The following is a 23731-nucleotide window of genomic DNA, read 5'->3' on the forward strand; positions in this document are numbered from 1 at the left end:
ACTAAATCTTGTACCAGATACATTATTTTACAAACGTGCTCATCGGGAATATTTAAGGCAATGATCATGAGAAAGGCGTGAAATACAGTGAATCACAAGAGACAATGGGCTCTAGTCACTGTGAACGTGCTGGGAACTTGCGAATTGGGCCTGTTTGATAAGATTGATAAAACGACGAATATTTCTAATATGAACGCATACTTCTGAAATGACTACCTTCTTTTAACTTGCAGTTTGCATTATTTTTTCCATCGATTATTTGGAAAGTAACATCTTTCTTTAGCCTAGCTTGAGCGGATCTTATTGTTTACATTTCTCTGTTGTTCTCCCACACCATGAATGCTTGCGCGCTCGGTCTCGTCCCATGCTATTGCTCTCCATTGCAGTGTCAGCTGGGAAAGGCGACTTGATTTCTAAAAATTATTTTACCACAAAAAAATATTAATTACTTGTCCAGAAGAAAACTATCACAGCTCTTTCCCTTCAAAACTTGTATGAGATTTTCTGTTGAAAACTGACTTTCATAAAGCCGCCTCCACTACAAATGCTTTCCTTGTGAGGTAATGCGTGAAATTTGTTGACTGTTCCAATCCAAAAAATCAATAAAAACTCACTGGTTAACCTTGTTACCTCCTGCAACGCTTGTTACCGTCAGCCAGGGTAATTCATATTCCATAATTCCCCTCCCGGTTAATAATTTTGACGTTTGACTTACAGATACGCAAAAATCGGCCGTGGAAAACGTTCTAAATTGTCGAAAAGTGTGAAATAAAGTGAAATAACCGTTAAGCTGTTTAAACTGCTGAATATTTTATGTTATTTTAAACAGTTCTTAGTCTCCCTCACTGTTCGATACGGTCAAGTATTCACCTGTAAGCAGGTAAATACCATATCCCGCGTCGACCCGACAGGCCTGCCAAGGTAAGATCGATGTTATTCCTCTTAATTTCTGAATAGACCAACTATCCGCTTAACTTAAGAACGGAGTATGTTAAGCTGTTTCTCAAAGATTTTTGTGGCAGTTAGATTTTTCATGTTGTGATGCTTTGTTCTTGCTTTATAAGTGATTTTACCTGCGTAACAAAATGGCGTTCACATGGTCAATGGGCACGTAGATTGTTACATGCCAAATAGCGTTTTCCTTGCCTCTTTAAAACGCGATAACTGTAGACAATCTGTTTGCATTCATTCTAGTGTTTAGTTAACCATAAACCGGTTTCTTTCTGCGATTGGTAAATCGTCACATTAATGATGGGGGAATCAAGTGTATCGCTATTAACTCGACTCACAGATACAAATAGAACCACAGTCAATAAGACAATGCCATTATTGCATTTCATGGCGCGTGAATTGTGGCTAATGACATTAATGCTTTTTGATCGGGAGATTTTTTAAGGGATAAAAGTCCAAGACGAAATTGATCGAAAGCGGCGAAGATATTGAAATCAGATCGCAAGCGTGCATAGATCACAATGATTCATATAATGTCAACAACCTGCCAGTCCATGGGCTAACAAACAGGAGAAAATGGTTACTCCTCAAAGTTCAAGCGAATATTCATGTGTAAAAGCGTGGCCTCCAAGCGGGTTCCCCATTTAGCCGATAGATCGATTCTAGAGGAGGGGGGTGAATAAGCCTATGCAAATACTCCGATTCGTGCCATATTGTTTTCGGCCAAATCCGTCAATCCGCCACCATTTTCATTCAAATCCGAATCCTCATTACTTGAAAACTTTGTGTGGTATAGTTTCACTACAACGACCAGTGAATGTTGTTGAATGTATGCCAATGTTCAAAACGTTTTGTTTCATTGCTTGTTTTTGAGACAATTCTGCCAATATACCGACGAAGACCGACCAAACTTCGTTTAGTACCCATGATCCGAACTTCCTGACAAGAAGAGACCGGCATCCAAACCAAAATTCCCAGCTAATTCGTGATCCGCTGTATTTTCAAAATCCGCGAATCCGTTCAATGTATCGCAAAAGTCCACAATCCGTGCGCTTTTTAAGGACAATTCCGTCGATCCGCAAACCTATTTATCCCCCTCCTCGAGGCCCTTCGGAAGAATCGTAAAATGACAGTAAAAATATTGCTGAGTGAAAAAACTGGCTCTTGCTTCCAGTCTTTGAGCCGCGAGTTCATTTTCTCTTGCTTGCTTTTCGCACCTGCTTCGATCACGCGTGGAATTCCGAGATAAAAATATTTGCAACGTTTTTCTTTCCTTTGGAAAAAATAGTACACCTTCATCACTGCTTCAGCCCAATTTAAGTGAAACTACTCCGAATGATTTATCAGTTGCATTAGTTTTTTTTTTATTCGCACAGCAAAATTTTTTCATTTTAATGGCCGAAATAGACAAAATACGCACCAGTGCGAAACCAGGTAAATTTCACTTGACCACGCTGAGATGAGCCAAGGTGTTAGCAGTGTAGAAATAACGCGCATGCATTTGTTTTACTTTTTTTCCATGGTTCAGACACAAGGTTCAAAATTCAAATTGAAATCGAGCACGTTTTTTATGCTTTGTTACTTTCAGTTTGTTTTTGTTTAATTTTGTTTCAGTGTGATTTTCATCTGCCAATCTTTCCTCTTCCTAATGAAGTTTGTCTGTCCTCTTAATTTCGCTGTCAAAAACACGTATTTCGCTATCGCCCTGCATGTGCAATGCAATTGCTATGATTCTTTTAAAGGTCCTGGTTTTTGTCGTGTTGTCGATTTATATGCTGTGGTTTTAAAATTTGTCTTTGTGCGTGTATTTTGTCAGCAAGTTAGCTATTGGGCGTCTTTATCTTTAAATCGTTTTATTTGTCCCTTTCAGGTAACAAGGCGGTGCTGTGACCATGAGGAGGGCAGTGATTTCTTTTTGTTTCTTTACTTTATTCTTCTCTTTTGCCAGCTGCTTGAACTTAAAGTACCTTAAACATAAAGCTGGTAAGAAGGAAATTATCTATGATATGATTTAAAAGCAGAAAAAGAAACTTTAATTCATTATCTCACCTTCTTTTTCCTTCGAGTGGCGAACAGCCCGTTCTTTCTTTGTATTTTGTGTAGGCCAGCTTAAAACTTGAGCTTAAACCGTAAGGTTATAAGCAACCCCGAAAGTTAGAAAAGGGCCGAGCGCAACCTACAGATTATTCACTAATCTGTTAGGGTGAACAATACCTGGTTTAGCACAACTGTTTTCTTAGCCGACTCACAATTCTCCATGGGTCAGGAGCCGGAATAGAAGATGGATTGACACATCTGGTGCTAAACATCAATTTAAACTTGGAGGGTCTATTCATAAGTACCATTATTGAATCACTCAACCAGTTGGCTATAGCTAAACTCTCCGATACAGATTTAGTTATTAAAAAGGTCTTTTATTAGTCTCTAACTGCCAGGACGGCAAACTATTGTTTCTTTTTTGCAGGACATGGCGGCAGAAAGTCGGTTGTGATTCATTCCGTAAATCCCGTTCAAAGTAAGTAAGATTTTTGTCAAAAAAAAAGCGCTTTCCAAATGATCTTTGCTGAACCTCCTGATTGGTTCAAACTAGCACATACAGCACAGTGCTATAACCAATCATATCAAAGACGCTGCATTTTGAGCCAATCAGATGCAAAAGCATTTTATGGCCATGTAACACCCCACGCTTTTTATCAGTTGCCTTAAAATCGCTTTGGTAGGTTTACAGATATCTGCGCTGGTAATCATTGGTTAGATTACTAGTTTTGTAGCACATGTACTCTTACGCGCGGTAGTCACTTATTTGGCGGACCGGTTTAATGAAAATTAAAGGACCTGTTAGTCAGCAAGAGGCATAAATTGAGAAGGAAAAAGCTTTTTGAAAGTTTAGCTAAGAGGTTAGTGTTGGTTTTTTTTTTTATTGAAAGGGAGTGCGAGGCTCGGGGGGGGGGGGGGGGGAGAGGGGGAACAAGAGTGCGCGCGATCGGATCAGTTTTCTCGCGTTCCTGACATAACCGCGCGCTCCTCGGACACTAAGAGGAAATACAAACTAACAGTAGTCTAGAAGGCAGTGTGAAACAATCAAATGATTACCTTTTAGGTTTTTATTGGGACCGAAATCAGACCAAATTAGATTTGGCATAAATTTAAGTCCCTTTTTCGGCCAGAAATTTTATTTCTTCCCATCCTCACCACCCATGTTCAAGTGGCCAGTGGGGTATTTCACGGTAAACCCCTTGAGAGCATTGCATTTATAAACTATCGTCAGGAGCCATAATCGGGGATTATGGCTTACATTCATTTTTTTTTTTTTTTTTTTCGTTTCGTTTTATTGTAGGGTCGGCATGGGAGTGCCATCCGGGATGCAAGCGTTTTTGTCTGTCCTCTTGCAAGAGAAGCTGCTGTGCACCTGGAGCACCTAACTACAATCCTTCCATGTTCAACCAGCTTGTCAGTTATCAAGCCGCCCTTCCCCCTCCACCCCCTCCCCCTCCGGCATGCCCTGCCGGATGTCCGGCCTCTTGTTACCCTCACTGTGATTCAGGATGCTGTTTTCAAGCCATCCAACCGGCTTTTCCTCAATATCCAGCTAACCCATACGATATGGGATATGCCGGGTATCCTTCGGGGGATCCCTGCGCTTCTCAGGGCTGTTCCGCTTCTTGTGCCCCCCTCTGCAAACCAGGTGAGTTATTATCAAAAGATCCATAAAATACACGTTTTACCGTCTAGTTGTAGAGTAATTAGCCTCAAATTAAACGGTCAAAATAAGGTATCTTTGATCACTTTTGTAGTTGCCATGGCAATGAATTTTGACATCAGAGTGACTCCAATTTGTTTAATAGTAAAACCTCTACAACGATGTTCTGAAAGTTCAACCCCGGCGTTACAGGTATCGCAGCAATAGAATTAATGCCAGAGACGGGAATATCTAAACTATTACGAGCCACCTTAGGTTTCAATCACAATGACCACAAATACTGTAACAAAACGAAAATTCAACTCCTAGTTTTAAAAATGGGACTAGCCTGCAGTGAGAGTAGCGCCGCTTCTTTATTTATAGTCTTGACCACCAAATCCCAGCTGGGTTATGCAACCATAATAACCTCTAGATGACTGCACTTAACCGAAGATTCATATTTCCGCGACTATAATGATCGAGTGATTGGTTTACCTCGGTGTAACCTGTGAAGTTTTCCTTTGTTTTGGAACTATCGTTTTCCTGCTTTATATTGTTTTTATTATTATTTTTGTTGTTGTTGTTGTTGTTGTTGTTGTTGTTGTTGTTGTCTTGGCCGTTTTTGTTTTGCGTCACTGGTGAGTTTCACAGGTTCTTACACCGGGGATGAGCCGAAAGTTTGAATCTCTAAGGTAGTCAATGTTTTTGTCGCTTACAAGCCTAACTATAGCTATCAAAATGACTTTATAGGTACATCTTAACACCAACAATTGCTCATTTGTTCCGAGTCGAGAAAACCCTGGCTCGAAGCTGAGTGATTAAAATTAAAAAAAAAATGACTAAGAATACAGGGATAGGAGCAGGGATAGCGCACTGCTAAGAGCGCTCGCCTCCCACCAATGTGGTCCGGGTTCAACTCCCGGCCCGGCGTCATATCATTATGTGGGTTGAGTTTGTAGTCTTTGTAGTTGATCCGAGGGATTTTATCCCTCCACAAACACTAACACTTCTAAATTCAAATTTGATTGGGAATCCGAGGGCCACAGGTTTGTCAGTCAAAAGACTGACAAACAAACAAACTGTGCAACCCTCGTAAAACAAAGTTGATTTTATTTATCTTTTTATTTTATACACATGTACGCTTCCTCCTGGTCACGCCATCAAGGTCAAGTTACAGTTGTTGTAAAAAGTAAATACCTGTCTAAACAATGTCACTAACTGTAGCGTTCAACTTATCTACTACCATTTAGACTGTTGTCGCTCCCAGGCCTTAAACTTGAGTATCCGTCCAGTGTACCTGGGAGGAAAGGCATCGCCAGCTGCCGCTAAGGCACCGAAGCCTCCCCCGAAGAAGCCCGCTAAACCATACCACAAAAAGAAGCCTCCGGTACACAAGAAGATGAAGCCGAGAATTGGAGTTGTTTGTATTCCACAATGTCAGACACTTTGCAAGCCAGTATGCCGGTAAGTGAAACAGTTGCCACGTACAAGGAAATATTAGGAAAAGTTTCAGAATTAGTGTGGCCGGGGAGGACCGGAGGGGTGGTAAAAGGGAGGCGTTTACATTAGAGAAACTTTCTTGGAACATATTTCACCAGGTAGTCCTCTGATCATGGCATGGGGCAGGGGGGGGGGAGGGTAGGAAGGCGTTGACGCGGGGGAGGAGGAGGGGGTCATTACAAAATATAAAAGCCTAAACTAACTAACTACTTCATTTAAGAAATAGTTTGCAATACTATGCTCCAATAATCAAACTGGGCCTTTACCAAACCATTGGAAATGAATGTTCTAAGAATGTGGAATGGTACAAAATTATAAGGCTGGAGTAATAGTAAAACACGGGATGTTTGACATGTTAACTCTCCTTTGTTGTCTTGAAGTTATTTTTAAGAATTCAATATTACTCAGGTTCAACTGTAAGCCTATTGCTGAAATCAAAATTTACCTGGCATTCTGCGAATGCTGACGCTTTCAGGTATTTCGCAATGGGACGTTTACTCAAAAACATATATAGTATTTCTCCTCTCGTTTGTCGTAAACACAGTACTAAGTGCTAACTTTACACTCTTATCATATATATTTTTATGTTTCAAAAGGCAAAGTTAAGCTACTTGGCAAAGAAACAGATCTATTTAAAATAAAAACTTATTGTCTATTTTTACACAGCTTTGAATGTTGTTTGCCTACATACAAATTCCATAAAAAACAGTCAGATCACAAACAATCTCACCCCAAGCCACACAAACCAGCCAAGGTTGTCCATCACGACATCAAACCTGTCGCCTCAGTTCAAAGAGTACCACTCCCCAAACTCTTCGCTCTACCAGCTCCAACGGAGGCGCCGGCCCAGGACCCCCAACAATCACCTTATGCTGGTTACCAGTATCAAGATGCTGCCAGTCCTGTGGCACCCACGGCAGGTACGAATGAGTTTCAGTCTGAAAAATCGAGTAACATGGATCGGAATTAGAATATCATGGATGAGAATTAGAAACGTTAGTAAAAGGGAACTGAATCACACATTCAGGACTATGTTCTTTTGAACAGAGATCTGCGAGTTACGTATGATTGCATAGAAATGTGCAAGCGATGTGCAAGCTTGTAAAGAGCTGTTGTAGCTAGCACGGAAGATATAATTAAGATCACCTTCCCTTTCCGAACAAGAAAATTGAACAATTCGGACGGTAATCTGTGCAGAAAAAAAAATTACATTTACAATGTAGCACTAATAAAAAAAGATGGAGTCGCACTACCGTAGCTTACTTGGATTAAAATTCTCAGAGCCATTCGTTTATCACCAGTACTAAATGCAGCCTGCTAGAGGCTAGCTTGTTTGAATTAATTCGGGATAAAACGCAAACGGCACTTCACCCGGCCAATACATTTTTCTCGCCGGCTTTTTATTCGCGTTACAATTCAACACAAGTGTAGCGCTGGCAGACTATGTGTTAAGGACTGCAGCTCATATTTTTATAAACTAACTTTCACAGGAATTACATGCCCAGGCTCGTGTCCCTTGGCATGTGCGCCGTCATGTCAGTGGTCCTGCTGTTCACCATTCTCAGCCCAGCCTGCTCCATTAGCAGAACAACCGTTTGCTTACGGAGCTGTACCAAACAACCCAATGGTGAGCAGTCAATTAATCAGTCAATCAATCAATCAATCAATCAATCAATCAATCAATCAGTCATTCTGTCAGTTATTTATTAAGTCAGTCAGTCAGCCGGTCAGTCAGTTTGTGAGACCGTCAGACAGTCAGGCAGTCAATCAGACAGTCAGTCAGACAGTCAGTCGACCAGTCAGTCAGTCAGTCAATCAGAGAGTCAGTCAGACAGTCAGTCGACCAGTCAGTCAGTCAGTCAATCAGACAGTCAGTGAGGCAGTTAGTCGACCAGTCAGTTAGTCAGTATAGACAGTCAGTCAGGACAGTCAGACAGTCAGTCAGTCAGACTGTCAGTCAGTCAGTCAGTCCGTTAGTCAGTCAGACAGTCAGACAGTCAGTCAGTCAGTCATCACTAACCATGCAGCCATTCAGTCAGTCAATTTTTATATTGTCACGGCTTAGGTTTTGCAAAAACTGAATGTAGCAATTAAGCCGTAAGCAAATTACTATGTTTTATGTTATACTTTATCAGTGATAAAATCATGAAATGAACAATTAAAAATGTAGAAAATGAAACACTCTCAGAGGACAAAGAGAAAACATACTCTGTTCGCACGTGTGTGAAAGGATACTATTCAAGTACCCCTTTGTTTAGATACTCAGCACTTCGTTTGCTATATCACACGTTTTTACTTATTTCTTCTGTATTCATTCATTCATTTTACTCGATATAGGATGCCAGAGCACCCGCCTCACCTGGCCTCGTTCCCATGGAGCCCCTGACCTGTCCAGCGCCATCCTGTCCGGACACATGCGCGCCACTTTGCTCGCGAAGCTGCTGCGCAGGAATGAACCTTCTACCGCAAACTTGGGACAAGAGAAACACCATCCCTCGTAGAATCTAATCTGCATACTAGCACCTTGAAAGTGCTTTTATCCTGTATATAAACCTAATTTTCCTTCTAACACCTGACAGTAGAATACTAAGTAAGCCCCCTATTTCTTTGTTCTTTTTGTACAACAAACTAAAAGTTAAAATTACGAACAAATATAAGCTTTCTTGTTCTAAGAATCGAAGAGTGTAGAAGACGCACCAGAAAGGTATAAGAAATTACAATTATCTCTTGATCAATGACATTACGGAGAATTGCAGTTTTGACGTTGAGATTAAAAGGGTTAATTAAGAGGAGTTAAGATATCACGGTAATCAGTGTATTACCTACGTTCACTACCGTTGAATGGGAAAGTGTATGTTTAAAGTTTGATGGGAGGTAGATCATACTCGCAGATCATAGCTAGGGAGAGGACTATGCTACATGTAGAATCATATTCAGAGGTGCTTTGTGGTAAATACAAATCAGTGCAAGTCAGGACGCCCCGAACCTTGCGGTTGTTGTCCGTCATTTGTTTATCTTACCCTAATGACCTTTCTAGGTACTTAACCTATTCAGATCTTCATCATTTGCCTAGTATTAGCTGTTGTTTTCTCGCGCTACAGAATTGCCACAGAGCCATTATCTACGTCATCCTTACCAAGCTACTATCCTCTAAATCAGGAGACACAAGTAAATTTAGATCGTAAATACAACAGTAGTGTAGCAGCTCTCGTATAAAGCTTGTGATTCTACTGGTCGCCCAATGTAGCAGTTGTTATTGTTTGGGAGGCTTGGGGCATTGTTCTTGTTGTTCGTCCTACTGTTCTCTCGAAGGGTAGCGAGCGAGTTTGTCACGTGAGACCTTGAGCGAGCTGCTACCCGACCCAAATACAATGCAGTTAGATCAGTTTTCAATTGAATGTCGTAAAACCAAACCCAAAGTAATTGCTCTGGCCAATCACAAAGGACACAGACAATCTAGTGAACCAATCAAAACTCGAAGCAAATACCCTGAATACATGTAGCCGACACGAAGCGCGGGAAAACGTGCGCGAGCGAGTCACGATTGGTTTTGGTTTTAGTTCTGATTGGCTGAGAAAGTGGCGCGAGATTTTTAAGCCAATCACTGAGCGAAGTAATGCAAAACCAAAGCAAACGCAATTTACTTTCGACACTCATGTGAAAACCGCTCTATTTTATCAGTATACGTAAAACCAACGTTGTAAATATTTTTACACACATTTTATACACACCATAACCCTTTAATATCCCAACTTAGTTCTCTTTACGTTTTTGATACCAAAAGTAGGCAAATCACGGCCATGGAGAACCTTTCCATCTAAGGAAAAATAATATTGGCTAAAACCCACATTCTCTCAAAGAGAATTATAGAAAGTCTACTGATGAAAAAAAAAACACTGAGGAGAATTTTGATCTTGACGGAGCATTGGGATTTACGGTACCGCGCGTCATGCCGTTGCCACACAACTAGATATTTCATGACAAGTTTTGTTTGCTTTTCGACATCTTTTTGACAACACTTTGATGGCTTCTGTTTTAACTGGCCAATCAAAATGTAAAAAAAAAAAAACAAGAGGAAGGCGGAGTAGAGAATTGTCGGAGAGCCGCAGTTCTTGCAATTTGTTTGACCACCTTGAACAAAAGCCATCAGAAAGTTGTCAAACAAGTAGTCAAAAACTTTAACAAGTGGCAAGGGTACAGCGCGCAGCCTCTGTAAAGGGTTACATACTAGACTAAGCTTCTATATAAGTCAGGCATCAATTGCTTAAACAGCTGAGAATAATTTGTAGTTGCTAGTAGTGGAAAGTAGTATATTGCAGCGTAATGGAGTGATTAAAGCAATAAAAAATAATAAATAAGTAAAAGTCGATCTATGACTGCGAGGAAGACGTCCGTTCTCGTTGTCGAAACATTTGTCACCATAAAAATGCCCCCCCCCCCCCCCCCTTCATTCTGTTATCACACCCTACAAACGACTGATACTCGTGGGCTCAAAGCATTTAGTTTCTTACCTATCTACTTTCTGAAAATGCAATTTTCAAAGTAAAATTACCTGGCTCGCAGCTGTGTCATCAGTTAATTTATTTTCTTTTGATTGATTGGGAGAACGCTTTGTCACGTGCAAATAACTGCCTGCAAACACTACTATGGTCATGCGCAGTGCAGTGCACCACAGTGCTATATACACTCGCAAAGACAGAGACAAATTTAAACAAAGAAAGTGGGCGCTTTTTACAATATTGCAAAAGTATATCAAAAAATGTGTTAAAAAGTTCACTTATCAAATACTTAAATCGCGATTTGTCAGTGTTGCGCAGATCAGTTATTTCCCTCTGCCTACGGCAAGTAATTGATCAACTACTGCTGACCAGGAGAAACAGCAGTTCTGAGACGTTATCCTGCATTTTCCATCAACTGAAAGGATTCACACCTTGACGTAACTATTGCGCCGTTACTTTCAACTCTTTTGAGTTTACTTTCAGTACTTGAATTTAATACTTAACATTCCAACTATTTTTTTTGAAACGAAAATGCGATCTCCTGCAGTTTTTGCGAAGCAATTAATTTTCCCCGCGCTGGATGTGGCGTTGCGCATAGAAGGACCATGCAGTGAAACCCATACTGTACTGTACTCTTCTAGTAATAAATAATACTTTTGCCCGCATTTTTTGTGAACCAGTTGTCTGGTTCTCGAGCCTTCGAATTCGAGGAAGACTCATTTACCAAGCATGCGATATGAGAGAACGATTTAGGAGCTGAGAAAAGTTGGTTTCCAGACCCCTAAACTTATGATCAGCACCGACTTTGGTGTCATCCAAAAGGACGCGGGGAATGGGGAAAAGGGGAGATTGCGACGCGGGGAGCCGGGAAAGGGGGAGATTGTGGTCGAGAAGCCAAGAGGCTATATTTTGTGTTTAAAATAACGTTTTACCTGGGAAACGCGTTTGTAAATTAATAAACAGGAGCAATTCTAAGAGTATATAGACAGCCCTTTCTCCATTGGAATAATCTGAATGGTTACAAGAAACAAACAAATAAACAAACAAAGAAGCAAATAGTCTTGATCAACGGATTCAGGAAAACAAAACAAGAATTAAATAAAAACTCGGTGACCAAGGTGCAAATGACAGTCGACAAGGTTTTAGCACTGAACAGGAGGTCAACATGGCATTTTAAAGTTTTCTTTCCTTTTTGGAACTCGCATCACCTAATATGAAGCCGACCAACTGCTCCATTGTAATGCATAAAAAGTGGAAAAGAGACCTTTTGTGTAGAAAAATACGATGTTCTTTTAAATGCATAGAGACGCACACAGACAAGACAGTATCTCTGTCATTTACGAACAGGTGCCAAGACTGTGTTTCACAGGTTTAAAGTAACACCCGCCAGGCAATAAGTGTCGAACATTTAAATAATTTATGGTATCCTTTTTCCTGCCCTAAGATTTTAATCGATGACCCTTTTATAGAAAACCGAGAATAGAAATTTCGCCACCTTCTGGAAGAGGTAGGTTTTCATTTTAACTCAGAATATTTTTAATCCTCCTCGCTTTTCCGGTTGGGATAGCGAAGAATTTAAAATCAACATTCTAAGAAAATCAAGAACGTGCTAGTGATATATAAGTCCTAAGCAAACTGGGCACTTCATATAGATTGGGGAATTATCGTACTAATCGCCAGATCTTAAAACTGTTATCTTTTTCCATTTGACCGGTAAAAACTCTTTCTGTATTATAGCCTGCTTGTTTTGTCTAGATTCCTTTGTCAAATGATAAATATTTTCGGAACGGAGCAACGACGGCACAAACAACGCCCAGAGATTAGCATGGGTTTAGACTCATGTCTTGTTACTTTATCTTCGCGTATTTAAATTCTAAGAACCGCTACCAAAGCAGCACAGTGTTCAAGGGATTGCTGAACGGAAAGAGGTCTCGATACGATTTAGACAAGCAGGTGCGATATATTGGTTATTCACCGAATTCTATAAGATACCTTCACTGCTAGGCCACCTGTATTGTATCGTCTTACTTTCATTTACATTTACGGATATTTTGCTGAAACTGCCACGGGCAGGATCTTGCGCCATGCATGAACGAGCTATCTACGAGTCAAAAAATCTCCTGATTTATAAAAGCCAAAGTGTCGAACAGTATCTTTATATGGCGATATCACTTTGAGATACCAATACCTTAAAATCAGATTACTGCGAGCGTTTCCGGCAGTGTCAATAAAACTGATAAATACCGAGAAGAACAAGCAACTTCTGGTGAAAATCCCTAACACCTGTACAATCACTAACCATGGTTCCTATCATTTCTCGTTTTTAAATTGAGCCTAGTTGTAGAGGTACCTTGACGAGGTCCCCAAGTGACACCACACTAAACCTGATCTTTTCTATGTGCGTGCCATCAAAATCAAACCTCGCAGCCTATGTATCAGAGATGGGCGACGAAATGTTTGCTCTATAATGTATGCTCAACCAAACTAATAGAGTGTTTTCTCAGCTCACGTTTTAACATACAGTTGTTGCGCTTGTCATGAACACGTTTTTCTTCCTTTGAATGCTGCAGGTATGCAGGGTTAATAGATTTCAATACTGAAAAAAAAGTGATGTCGCTATTTTTTCTAGGAGACACCTATAGGAATCTTAATTTATTTGAAACCAAAGTGGCTGAGGAGAGGAGCAATGTTGAATTAAAATACTAGCCCCCTGCGGGTTCCTTTACGTTGCCAGGACAACAGGATCAGGAGATGTTCGCCAGCCAACGCAGCCGTGCCCTATACCAGCTCTACCATCTTTCCTATCCCGTCCTTCTTGATAACAAAATCTGGTATTTCTGTTTTGCAGCTTGTTCAAGGTGGAGTGCTGCGAGATGCAAAGATTAATTTTCCTTTGGACGCTGTGTTTTCTAACTTCTGTTCTACTCGAAGGGGAAGGAAGCCCAGTTCCGAAAGGAAAACATAATGCAATCAAAGGTAGCCGAATTTCATTGCTTATTACATGATGATTATATATAACGTGCGTTTTCATTGGATGCCTGGTTGGTTTGCTTAAGATGTTAGAAAATATGCAGGCTTTGCTGATTGGCTGAAAGCCCTGTTCCTCTTGTTTATAGTTATATACACAAAAAATGTTTTCGATGAGATATTTTCTCCTTAAAAAATGGCATGTTATGGAAATTGAGACAAACAAATACATTTACAATCATAAACGATAGAAAAATCGAAATAGAGACACGTGCATAACATCAGCGGGAAAAATACAAAGTAACTCAAAAAGTAAAAAATACGAAGTACAGCAGTACATGTAGTTAACCAAGCGAGATATACATATGAGTAAAGTAGTAACATTAATACTGGAGGAAGTGTTTGATACCGTAAACGTAACAGTGTTAGTCCCGCGTTTCTCGGTTCTCCTAGATCTCCATTTGAGGAAAACTGCTGGAAAATGGTTTTTACATTTCATTATTTTTTCTGGAAAATGTGTCAGTTATTTCAAAAGTTAAGCAAAAAAGATATTCGTGAAGATGGTTTGCTCTCCGTTATTTACATACCTATGTGTTATTTTTTGCAGGTAAGAGTGGTTTAGTAAAAAGACAGTATGTTTACTATCCGAAAATGCCAGCGATTTACCGTAACCCATATGCATATGCATATCAGAGGAGCAATGTGATCCACAGGCGCCGCCCACAAACGGGCAGGAAAAGTAAGTCACCTACAAATATGATGAACCTTTAACTCAAACCGATTAACATCAGAAATCTCCTGAATATTTTTTGTATAATTTGTACTAGAAGAATCTGACTTTCAATCAGACCTTTGCCTTGAGCTGATTATGCCTCTGATCTTCCATACGTATGACCTGGCTCTATTGTCTCTCACGACACTTTGGTTGGAAGAGAGGCGTTGTGTGATTGACGGCTTGAAGGAGACTAGCTCAAGGTCATACTTAACAATTTTCTTTCATCACTTGATCGGAATTACCGTCCAACCTCTTTAATATGGACACCATAGTGGCAGAGAGTCCATGTTGTAAAGGCAGAGATGATATGAAGTCTGGTTTCTCTGGGACTGAGTGAACTGTCCGTATTACAGAGGTATCCGTAAGGAGGGGTTCGAGTGTGGGCCCTTTCTCACAATTATCTTTTGTTTTAAAGGAAACTGCCGAAGAGTATGTCAGCACAGATGCACTCCCGACTGCGACTTCAGCTGCTGTGTACCGCCACCTCCCGCAGTTGCTCCGCAGCCTCTACCGCGACCAGCTATGCCTGTACAGTCTTGTGCCTCCTACTGCCCGAGCTCTTGTTTCCCTGACTGCAGTCCTAGCTGCTGCAAGCCACCAGCCCCACCAATGCTTCCACCGCCTCCTCCACCAGCTTGCCCCATCAGCTGCCCGACGTCTTGTTATCCCCAATGCTCGCAGTCATGCTGTCAGCAGACACCAGCCTTGGCACAGCTCTACAAACCACTGGCCATCCCACCTCCTGTTAACCAAGGGCAGTGCCCCCAAAGCACATGTTCGCAAGCATGTTTTCCGAAATGCTCACCTCAGTGTTGTGCCTCGACCCAGAGCCCGCCTCTTGCTTCCCAAGGGCTGTTCCCGTTACAGCCTCCACCTGCTCCTCTCGTTGCTCCAGCTTCTCCACCTCCGATAGTTATACCACTTCCGCTTCCTGTTCCTCAATGCCCAGCTCCTTGCTCGCCTTCCTGTCTCCCGACTTGCACCCCACAATGCTGCGCAGCTGCCCAGCCGCAGGCGCAACCACAAGCACAACCTCCTCCCATAATCATCCTTGAGCCTCCCTCCGCACCACAGCCGCCAACATGCCCCGCACCTTGTCCGTCATCGTGCTACCCGCAATGTAATCCAACTTGCTGTTCCCCACCAACGAAGGTGGCCCCAAAGCAGCCCCCTCCACCTCCACCACCCCCTCAGGCCCCACAGGCGCCGACATGCCCTGCACCCTGCCCAGCCTCGTGCTTCCCACAATGCAATCCAACTTGTTGCTCTCCAACAACAATGGTGGCCCCACCTCAACCTCCTCCACCCTCTCAAACATTACCATCTGTTGTACCCCCTCCCCCGGCGCAAACTTGCCCTGGATCGTGTCCCAGTTCATGCGCACCTAGCTGCAGCGCAGACTGTTGTTGCAAGCCGCAGTATAACCCTGATGACGTCAGAGGTCTTTATCCTCTGGATTCCTCCCCAGATTGTCCAGCAAACAAAGACTGATCGCACGCAATCAGTACATTTTATCGAGTTTTCTAGTTGTGCATTTTTGGCATCTTTTGACTTACCTTTGTTAAATAGGATGTATTTAAGACGTCTAGAAGAAAGGCTGTCAGCATGTTTAATACACACCACGTGAGGTGCTTGTAAAACAGTCCTTGGGAAAAATGTAATTTTACAGGCCCATTTCTCACCTGTTCGGTATTAAAATTTGAAAAGAGTGAAATTTTAATTCACGAGTATACGACACAATTTCACTGTTGGAGTTCATTCTTATGCGTACGTGTACCACACAACGGTTGCCAAGGAGACTAATCTCATTCTTTTACTTTGGAGAAAACGAGAAACTATCAGAACGACAAGCTACAATGTAGCGAAATAAGAAAGTATGAAGACCATCAACGCAGTCCTTTTGGGTTTACCGTTGAAGAAAACATTGACAAGTGCATTGAGATAATTCGTTGCTAGGCAAACGTTTATTTGTATTGTAAATTGTGTGTAAATAAAGTTTGTAGTGACACGGGATGATTTGTTGTTGTTTTCTTTACATATTAATTTTTATCTGTGTTTTCTTTACATATTAATCTACACTTGTTTTAGTTGCTAACAATTGCTCCGATGGAAAAGATTTTAAAAACCGTAGAACTTCTGTAGAAATGAACCCACAAACCCCAAAATATAAAAGTTATTGAAGGAAATTACTTGGTATAAGTATTAAAAGAAAATGAAACTTGTCTTAGGTTACTCTCCAGTCTCAGACTGTATTTTCCTTTCCTTTTTTACTTCTAAAAGGTTTAATTTGCCTTGAGACTACTTAAAATACTACACTGCGTTAATTGCACACTTTCACACCAGGGTTGAAGGGGAGTCACATTTACTATTGCACATCCTTTGGATACTTGCAGATAAATACCCACCCCTCCTCACCCCACCAAAAAATTACAAAGCAAGTATAAATGCACATGAAAGATAATTTCAAATTTGCTGTCCGAACATAAAAGAAATTTAACATTACTAATTTCTGAAGATATCTACTAACATTCAATTTGCGAGCCAAATTGAGTTTTTATTTATCTCAGCTGTGAGTCGCCCTAAAGAGACACTTATTGAAAATATTTTTTCTCAATAACTAAAAAAATTATTCCCTGTTGCTTCCCTGCTCGAAAATAACCATTTGGAACTAAATATATATTTTTGGCAAATCCGATTTCAAGACAACAGCAGTGATAGCATTATGAATATTAATTCATTTGGACAATTTGCACAATTTTGGCAACTGCAATGATTACAAACGTTTTTTTATACAAATATAATTATATATTATAGTTACAATGAGCAAATTAACAAGTATCAAAAGCCAAATAATGAGGTTTGAAATACCTTGATCGCACTCATGTTGTGTATTGACAAAAAAATAATTAGTATGTTATAAACCATTTTAAAATTATAATTAATTTACAAAGATTTGCATGCTATTTATTGTACAAATATAATAGGTGTATATATATTCAATAATTCTTATAACTAATGCATAACAAAGCTAACAAAAAAATTAAAATTCTCAAGACTGAATCTTGACTAGCAATTCCTCTTTGTGATCATCGCACCTCTCATTAATACCCTCCTTGATTTCCAAAAACTAGTCTTATTGCATCATTATGAGGGTTAACATCTCCCAGCACATGTGGGATTTTTGACTCAAGAATTCTCCACAATGTCTTGGCTAATAAAGCCTCTGCCATCAGGTTTGGATGAAATCCATCCACAGGCTCAATCAACTGATACACTGGATGGCCTTTCTCTTTCCACTCCTGAGGAAAAAAAAAGTAAAATTACTTTTCTTAAATGCTAATTTTTTTAGGTAAACTTCAAGCAGTCTGTTTCTTATCTTAAGATTCTCTACAGTGTGAAAACAAAGCAAAGGGGCGAGTCACCATTATTGAGCAGTGAAGCCACAAACATTGTTCATGCAAAAAAAAGGAAAGCAATAATCTGTCCTGGCTATTACTGCTTGATTTGCAGTCTATTCAACGATTACACGGCAGGCTTAAGGTTTCTATCAGCTGATATTTTGCAAGTAAACCATCAATGTTGATAGAAACCGAGAGCCAGCCGTGTATTGTTTTAATACATGTAGCATAACCACTAAGAGCGATCCATTCAACAAAAAGTTCAGTGAAAGTGGTTTATTTATAGTTTGTTTTTGATTGCCGCAATTATACTTGCACATGCTCCCAGGGCAGTCAATTGAAAATAAGACAGACTGCCCTTGTGTAGCCAATGAGATTGCAAGTTTGCCTAATAATCAGTCACTGAGTTACGCTAGGACCTTTAGAGGGAAATTTTTTTTTTTTTTTTTTTTTTTTTTTTAAAAAAAAAAATAAGATGTTCGTGGGTAAATAAAGAGGGATGAGTGTGGAAGGGGGTACCATTAGACTTCCTCAATCAGTCCGTTTTCAATGGAGTGGAGGTTGCTTAGTGGTTTATGTGCAGGACTCCAGATCAAGCAGTCTGGATTTGAGCCCTGGCTGGGGTTCAGTGATGTTGTGTTTTTGGGATTACTCTTAGAGCACATGCCTCCCTCTACCTGGGGTGTTGGTAGAGGGAGGTTACTATGCAGGGGCCAAGCAACCCAACCCATACAGGGGTGTGTGTAAATGTCCATTAAGCAGGGTTCAACTGCACATGTAAACCAGCTCAGTTATTCTATCAAACAAACACATTTTACATCCTTAAGAAAAAAGTAGATTACAATCAAGTTTTTGTTACAAGCTACATTATAGCTTACCCTGATTACTTGTTCCAAGGGACAATCAAAGTAATGGACATCAAAATTTTCATACTTGGATGTCTCAGCCACATTTTTCAACACTGCATTTAACTGGGCAACCCGTTCACTAGTTTTATTTCTGATGGTCTCATTAGAATTCATCCAGGCAAAACAAGGTGAAACCTGCAAGCAGTTCATAAAGTTATAAAACTGTTCATAAGTCACGTCGTTTCTCAGACTGCCAATGGGATGTATACGGTTATGAAGACTATCATAAAGAATGCGACCATCGACCAAACCAATAACGATGACATGGCTTCCATTTGGCAGACGCTTATCCAGACCTTGAAGTGTTTCAAGGATATTTTTATGCATCTCATCGGGAGTTGTCAGGTTATTTAGATTAGGCATGGCCTTGCACACATCATTTCCCATTAGCGAGTAGAAAACCAACGCAGGTTGGTCAAGTTTCTGGTCTCTGGCCATGCTTTTGATGAGTTTGGAGTTTGCTTCAAATGAATCTGCACCATTCTTGCCCAGATTTTGATAATCTCGATGGTTGCAGTGGTTCCTCTCCCACAGTTTTAAATAAATGGAATCACCATGGCCTCTTTCCATTGGCCATCTGTAATTCAAATATAATCAAATATAAACCCCAGTCCTTACAAACAAAGCAAGCATAAAATTAATGTACACACAAGCGTAAGGTAAGTCATGCTTTGTGGATCGGCCAGCAACAATAATGAATTCCAGATGTCTTTTTAGGTTTCAAGTGGAACCAGAAAGAGCACAAGAAAAGATCATGACACACATGACACACATGCATCAAACACAATTGATTCAAAAAGTTTCACAATACAGATGATTTCTGGGATGGGTAGCAGGCCTTGCAAGATCGATCTCTCATGAATAGCTCATTATCCATGGAAAGAAAAATAGAAGACAACAGGAGCAATGACACTTGTCCTCAAAACAATATCAATTGCTACACTTGTCTGAGGACCAGTTGAAAAAATTAAAATTCAACATCAGCCGAATTTTATCCTAGATTCATATTTTAGTATAGTGGTGTTGTAGTTACCTTGAAGACCTTAGGTAGCCTGTATATAGTGATAACTGAGGCCAATCCATTTCATTCTCTACTATAAAGGCAACATTATTGAAAGCTTTGTCAGAGAACAGGCGTGCTGTAAGCCACTCAGGAGGGATGTGGAAGTGGGCTGCCACTGAATCACCAAGAACAATCACACCAAGATATCCTGTATCTGAAAATGATATCAAAATAAATCACAGTTTTCCAGTATATTTCTTTATGAAACATCTCATTGCAAAACACAGTTTGAACTTTTATAAGTTCAGACTTTTGGAATGATTTCCAGTCGAGGCTAGGGTAGACAAAAATACAGCAAAACTGTTCACCCAAACCTCAGCTGGAAGCCATTGTTTGCAGGCACTGCATAAAGTATTATACATATGTACATCCGGCATATCCAATCGAACGTTTGGTAATTGAACCCAATCGAACACCAATCGTACAATAATTGTACGATTGGGTTCAGTTATTGAACATAATCGAAATCACAATAACATTTGGTCAATCAAACAAAATCTTACGGGCGATAACCGAACAGTTGACAATCGAACAAAATTGAATATTCGATCACCAAACAGTCGACAATTATACTCATGAACAATTAAACCTTCAATAACCAAACTCCTGTTTGTTTATATTGCAGACATTTGGACGGTGCACCGTCCCCCTTATTAGTCCTCCGTGATTTACTTATCAAGAGACGGGTTCCAAACAAAATAGAGTCAGACTGAAATTGATTGTGTTCAATTGAGTTCGATTGGTTTGAAAATCGAACTCACAGCAAAGTAGAACCCAATCAAACGATTGGTGTTCGAGTGGGTTTGATTGATTTTTAGTTCGATTTTGTTCGATTGGATATGCCAGCAATACAGAAAAGGCCTATTTAGCCTTCATTAAAAAGTTTTTGAAGAATTCTTGATAATATTTTTTTCTGCATGCCAACACATGTTTTCATAGCACTGAATGGGTCATTGCACATAAACTACAGTTGAACCCCGGTAACTCAAACTCTGAAGGAAAAGCAGGGTTTTCAAGTTAACCGAGTAAAAATGACTGAAAGTGAGTCCAAGGGAAATGGAAGTTAGTTCGAGTTAGGCCTGTTTCACACTAGCGACATAACGACATAACGGCAAAGTCACGCAAATGCAAAAAGCACCTCACGACAATGTTTTATGCCACCAGTGTGAACAACGCAACATAACGACATAGTTGGAACATAATGACATACATGTAAGCATAACAACATAAGGAAAGAACTGAACTTTTCTTTGTGTCGTTATGTCGATAGTGTGAACCAGGCCTTAGCGAGGTTGTTTGAGTTATCCGAGATCAAGTTACCAGGGTTCTACTGTACGGTAAAATGTGGGCCACGTGGAGGGGAGGGGGGGGGGGGGGGGTGGGTAAAAGAATCTACTTACTGCAAACAGGCCAATTTCAATGTGTAAAAATTCTAATGTGGCCCTTAGACTCTGAAGAATAAAAAAAAAGAAGTCACATTGAAGTTGAGGGATGAAAAGTTTTATCCCCTTAGCCTTGGAACAAGATACATGTAGCATACATTATTTTTTTTGCATGCAGTGTCATTTAAAAAATAAGGAAAAGTCCAAACGAAAAAAGAACCAACCTTTACAAAACAATTCTTCGAAAGGCCTCCCAAAAATAGGATCTTTGCCAGAAATTCCATTGCAATTCGAGTCAACGGCTTCATCCCAATCTACTGGCTTAGCCCCAGGGTGACTGAGATGACTGAAATCATCGCAATCCTTGCCCCTCCAAGACGTTCCCCGCCAGGACTCAACTTCGGCACTGTATGTGTCATTATCCCAATCTACAAGAGGCAAATCGTTTGTGAAAACCTTATTAAACAATTCACAAAGCTCCTTGACACCATCTAGAGTACACGGATCGAAAGCCGGTCCTTCCGGGTAACGAAAACTTGCACTTTCGTGGATTAGTTTCGTAGCTATTTCTTCCCTAGCTTGAGACACTGTTTTATGGAAGTCTTCCTTTGGCGGAAAAGCACGGCAGTATGGCTGTCCTTTTTCCTGGTAGCAAATTTCAATGGCATGGCAAATAACGTCCGCAGTTACTTCGGCTTCAACGAGTTTAATGATCTGCGGGATGTAAAAATCTCCGAGAGCAACACATGCGTTTCTGTACGGATTAGGCAGAACGTTGCATAACCTGTTATAAGCCTCCACGAATGTTTCGTTGTGTACAACGCTCAACTGTTCCGTAAGAGCAACAATGGCAGTGCAAGTAACACAGCCAACTCCTCCATTAACCCCTTTCGGTATGCCGTAACCACTTGGAGTGAAACAAAGCAAAATGAATGTTATAAGCCCAACAGAAATCGTAGAGAACAAAGCAGCCATCGTGAGAGGTGTTAAGTCAGTTAAGATGAATTTTCTACCAAATAGAACGGGAAATTTTCACAGCAATATTGATTATCCTCTAAACTGCAATACCAAGATGTGAGATTCATGTGATCTTAACTAAAATAACACTACACTTCAGCCTGCAATCTTCCGGTTCAACACTTGCTGTGTGATTTGATACGCTGCAGCTAGAAAGTGAAAGGCGTTACTTACCAAGATCCCATGACTCTTTGCGCCAAATCGCGTTGGGATTGAGCTCCAGTCAATATTTCGAGGGAGGGTGGGGGGAGGAAATCACACGGAAGATTGATGTGCTTCTTCTCACAAATTAAAATTATACGCTTGTCCTCGTGCCACGCCTCAAAACTGTTTACATGTTTCGACAGGATATATAAAGAATAACTCTCCGCGGCACGTTCACCTTTCGTAATTATAAATGCTATTGTTGCGATTACTTATCTTAATAATTCAATTCGATTCTTTTATTTGCCACTCATCTATCACAACAGTGTGATACAGTGTATATAATAAATAACATTTTAAAGTATCAGGAGATCCCAGCAAGGTCATACAAGCTTTTCTAAGGAGATCCCCCTAATTAATCGAATGTTTTTTTTTTCTACCTGCAAAAGTGTATGTCACCAACGGGTAGTTGTTGAAAGGGTGGATACGTTCCCCGGATTGGGGTGAAAATCTGTTTTTTTTGGGGGCCAGGATCGAACCCGGAACCTCTGGCATGCTAACATTTATCCCTCCCAACATGTCCCAAACCACCACCACGTTGATTAGCCAATCCCCGAAAACTTTAATTATAATAGTTGCCTTTAAAAGCTAACCCTATATTCCCATCCCTAACCTACACCTAAGCGAGCGTGAAACATAGGTCTAATAATCTCTTTATCTAGGACTTATATTTCGTCTAATAATCAGAGCACCTAACCTAAACTAGAGCGTGCAGATATGGCATCGTCCATTACGAAAAGCCAGTTAATTACCAATGATGGCATCGACAGTGTACCCCCGGGGGGGGGGGAACTCCCTATAATGGCCTATACGGGGAGGCTCCGCCCGGAAAGGGGTGTCTTTTTCAGGCTTCAGGTATATAAAAGTATAAAAGAGTAGGGATTTCACAAGTTTAGGTATACGAAAGGGTATGGAAATCTGTCATAAAGGTTTTTTTGAAAGGGCCTTTAATTAAAATATTTCGAACAGATGCAATTTATGGCTGTATTATTTCAATTTATTAAGAGCTACTTGAAAATGACAAGAAAATGTCATGTTTTAAGTTTATTCTATAGCATGACTTTCAGGTATATGAAAGGGGTACCTTATTTCATTAAAAGGTATACAAAAGGAGTACAATTTCTGGCAAAATGGTATATAAAGGGGAGGTAAGCCCGGGCGGAGCCTCCCCGTACAAAACGTTTTTGGGTACCCCCCCCCCCCCCCCCCCCTTCCTCACTCGGGCAGTGTACGAAAGGGAAATCAGCCACCGCATCCTACATTTTATCTGATAGAGAGAAGACTGAGGACCAAAATAGTGAAAGGACCACTTGTACAAACAGCAGCGAAGTGAAGCCGGATCTTGGCGCAGATCAGGATCAGCAATATAAAGTAAAACGATAAACCAT

The 23731-nt window shown here is 40.5% G+C and overlaps 3 protein-coding genes across 3 annotated transcripts in view; 2 read left to right on the top strand and 1 right to left on the bottom strand.

The window, feature by feature from the left end:
• Positions 1 to 23731, top strand: part of LOC144644462 (acid-sensing ion channel 3-like) — a 176890-nt gene that overhangs the window by 103346 nt on the left and 49813 nt on the right. The gene's annotated exons all lie outside the window — the stretch shown is intronic.
• LOC144642342 (uncharacterized) lies at positions 851 to 16384 on the top strand. The gene is made up of 12 exons (XM_078501307.1): positions 851 to 921; positions 2822 to 2934; positions 3416 to 3466; positions 4289 to 4636; positions 5881 to 6094; positions 6797 to 7050; positions 7621 to 7757; positions 8468 to 8635; positions 12099 to 12136; positions 13478 to 13605; positions 14204 to 14335; positions 14787 to 16384. Exons 2-12 carry the CDS (start codon positions 2844 to 2846, stop codon positions 15860 to 15862), a joined length of 2637 nt encoding a protein of 878 aa, XP_078357433.1. The 5' UTR covers positions 851 to 921; positions 2822 to 2843; the 3' UTR covers positions 15863 to 16384.
• Positions 16469 to 22273, bottom strand: LOC144644443 (acyloxyacyl hydrolase-like). Its single transcript, XM_078503930.1, has 4 exons — positions 21347 to 22273; positions 19711 to 19894; positions 18648 to 19254; positions 16469 to 17670 (listed from the first exon to the last, which is right to left on the bottom strand). The coding sequence occupies exons 1-4, from the start codon at positions 22095 to 22097 to the stop codon at positions 17473 to 17475; spliced, it is 1740 nt and encodes a 579-aa protein (XP_078360056.1). The 5' UTR covers positions 22098 to 22273; the 3' UTR covers positions 16469 to 17472.

This window comes from Oculina patagonica, chromosome 2, assembly GCF_052425735.1.
Source record: "Oculina patagonica isolate OP01 chromosome 2, crgOcupat, whole genome shotgun sequence".
NCBI classification, from domain to species: Eukaryota; Metazoa; Cnidaria; class Anthozoa; order Scleractinia; family Oculinidae; genus Oculina; species Oculina patagonica.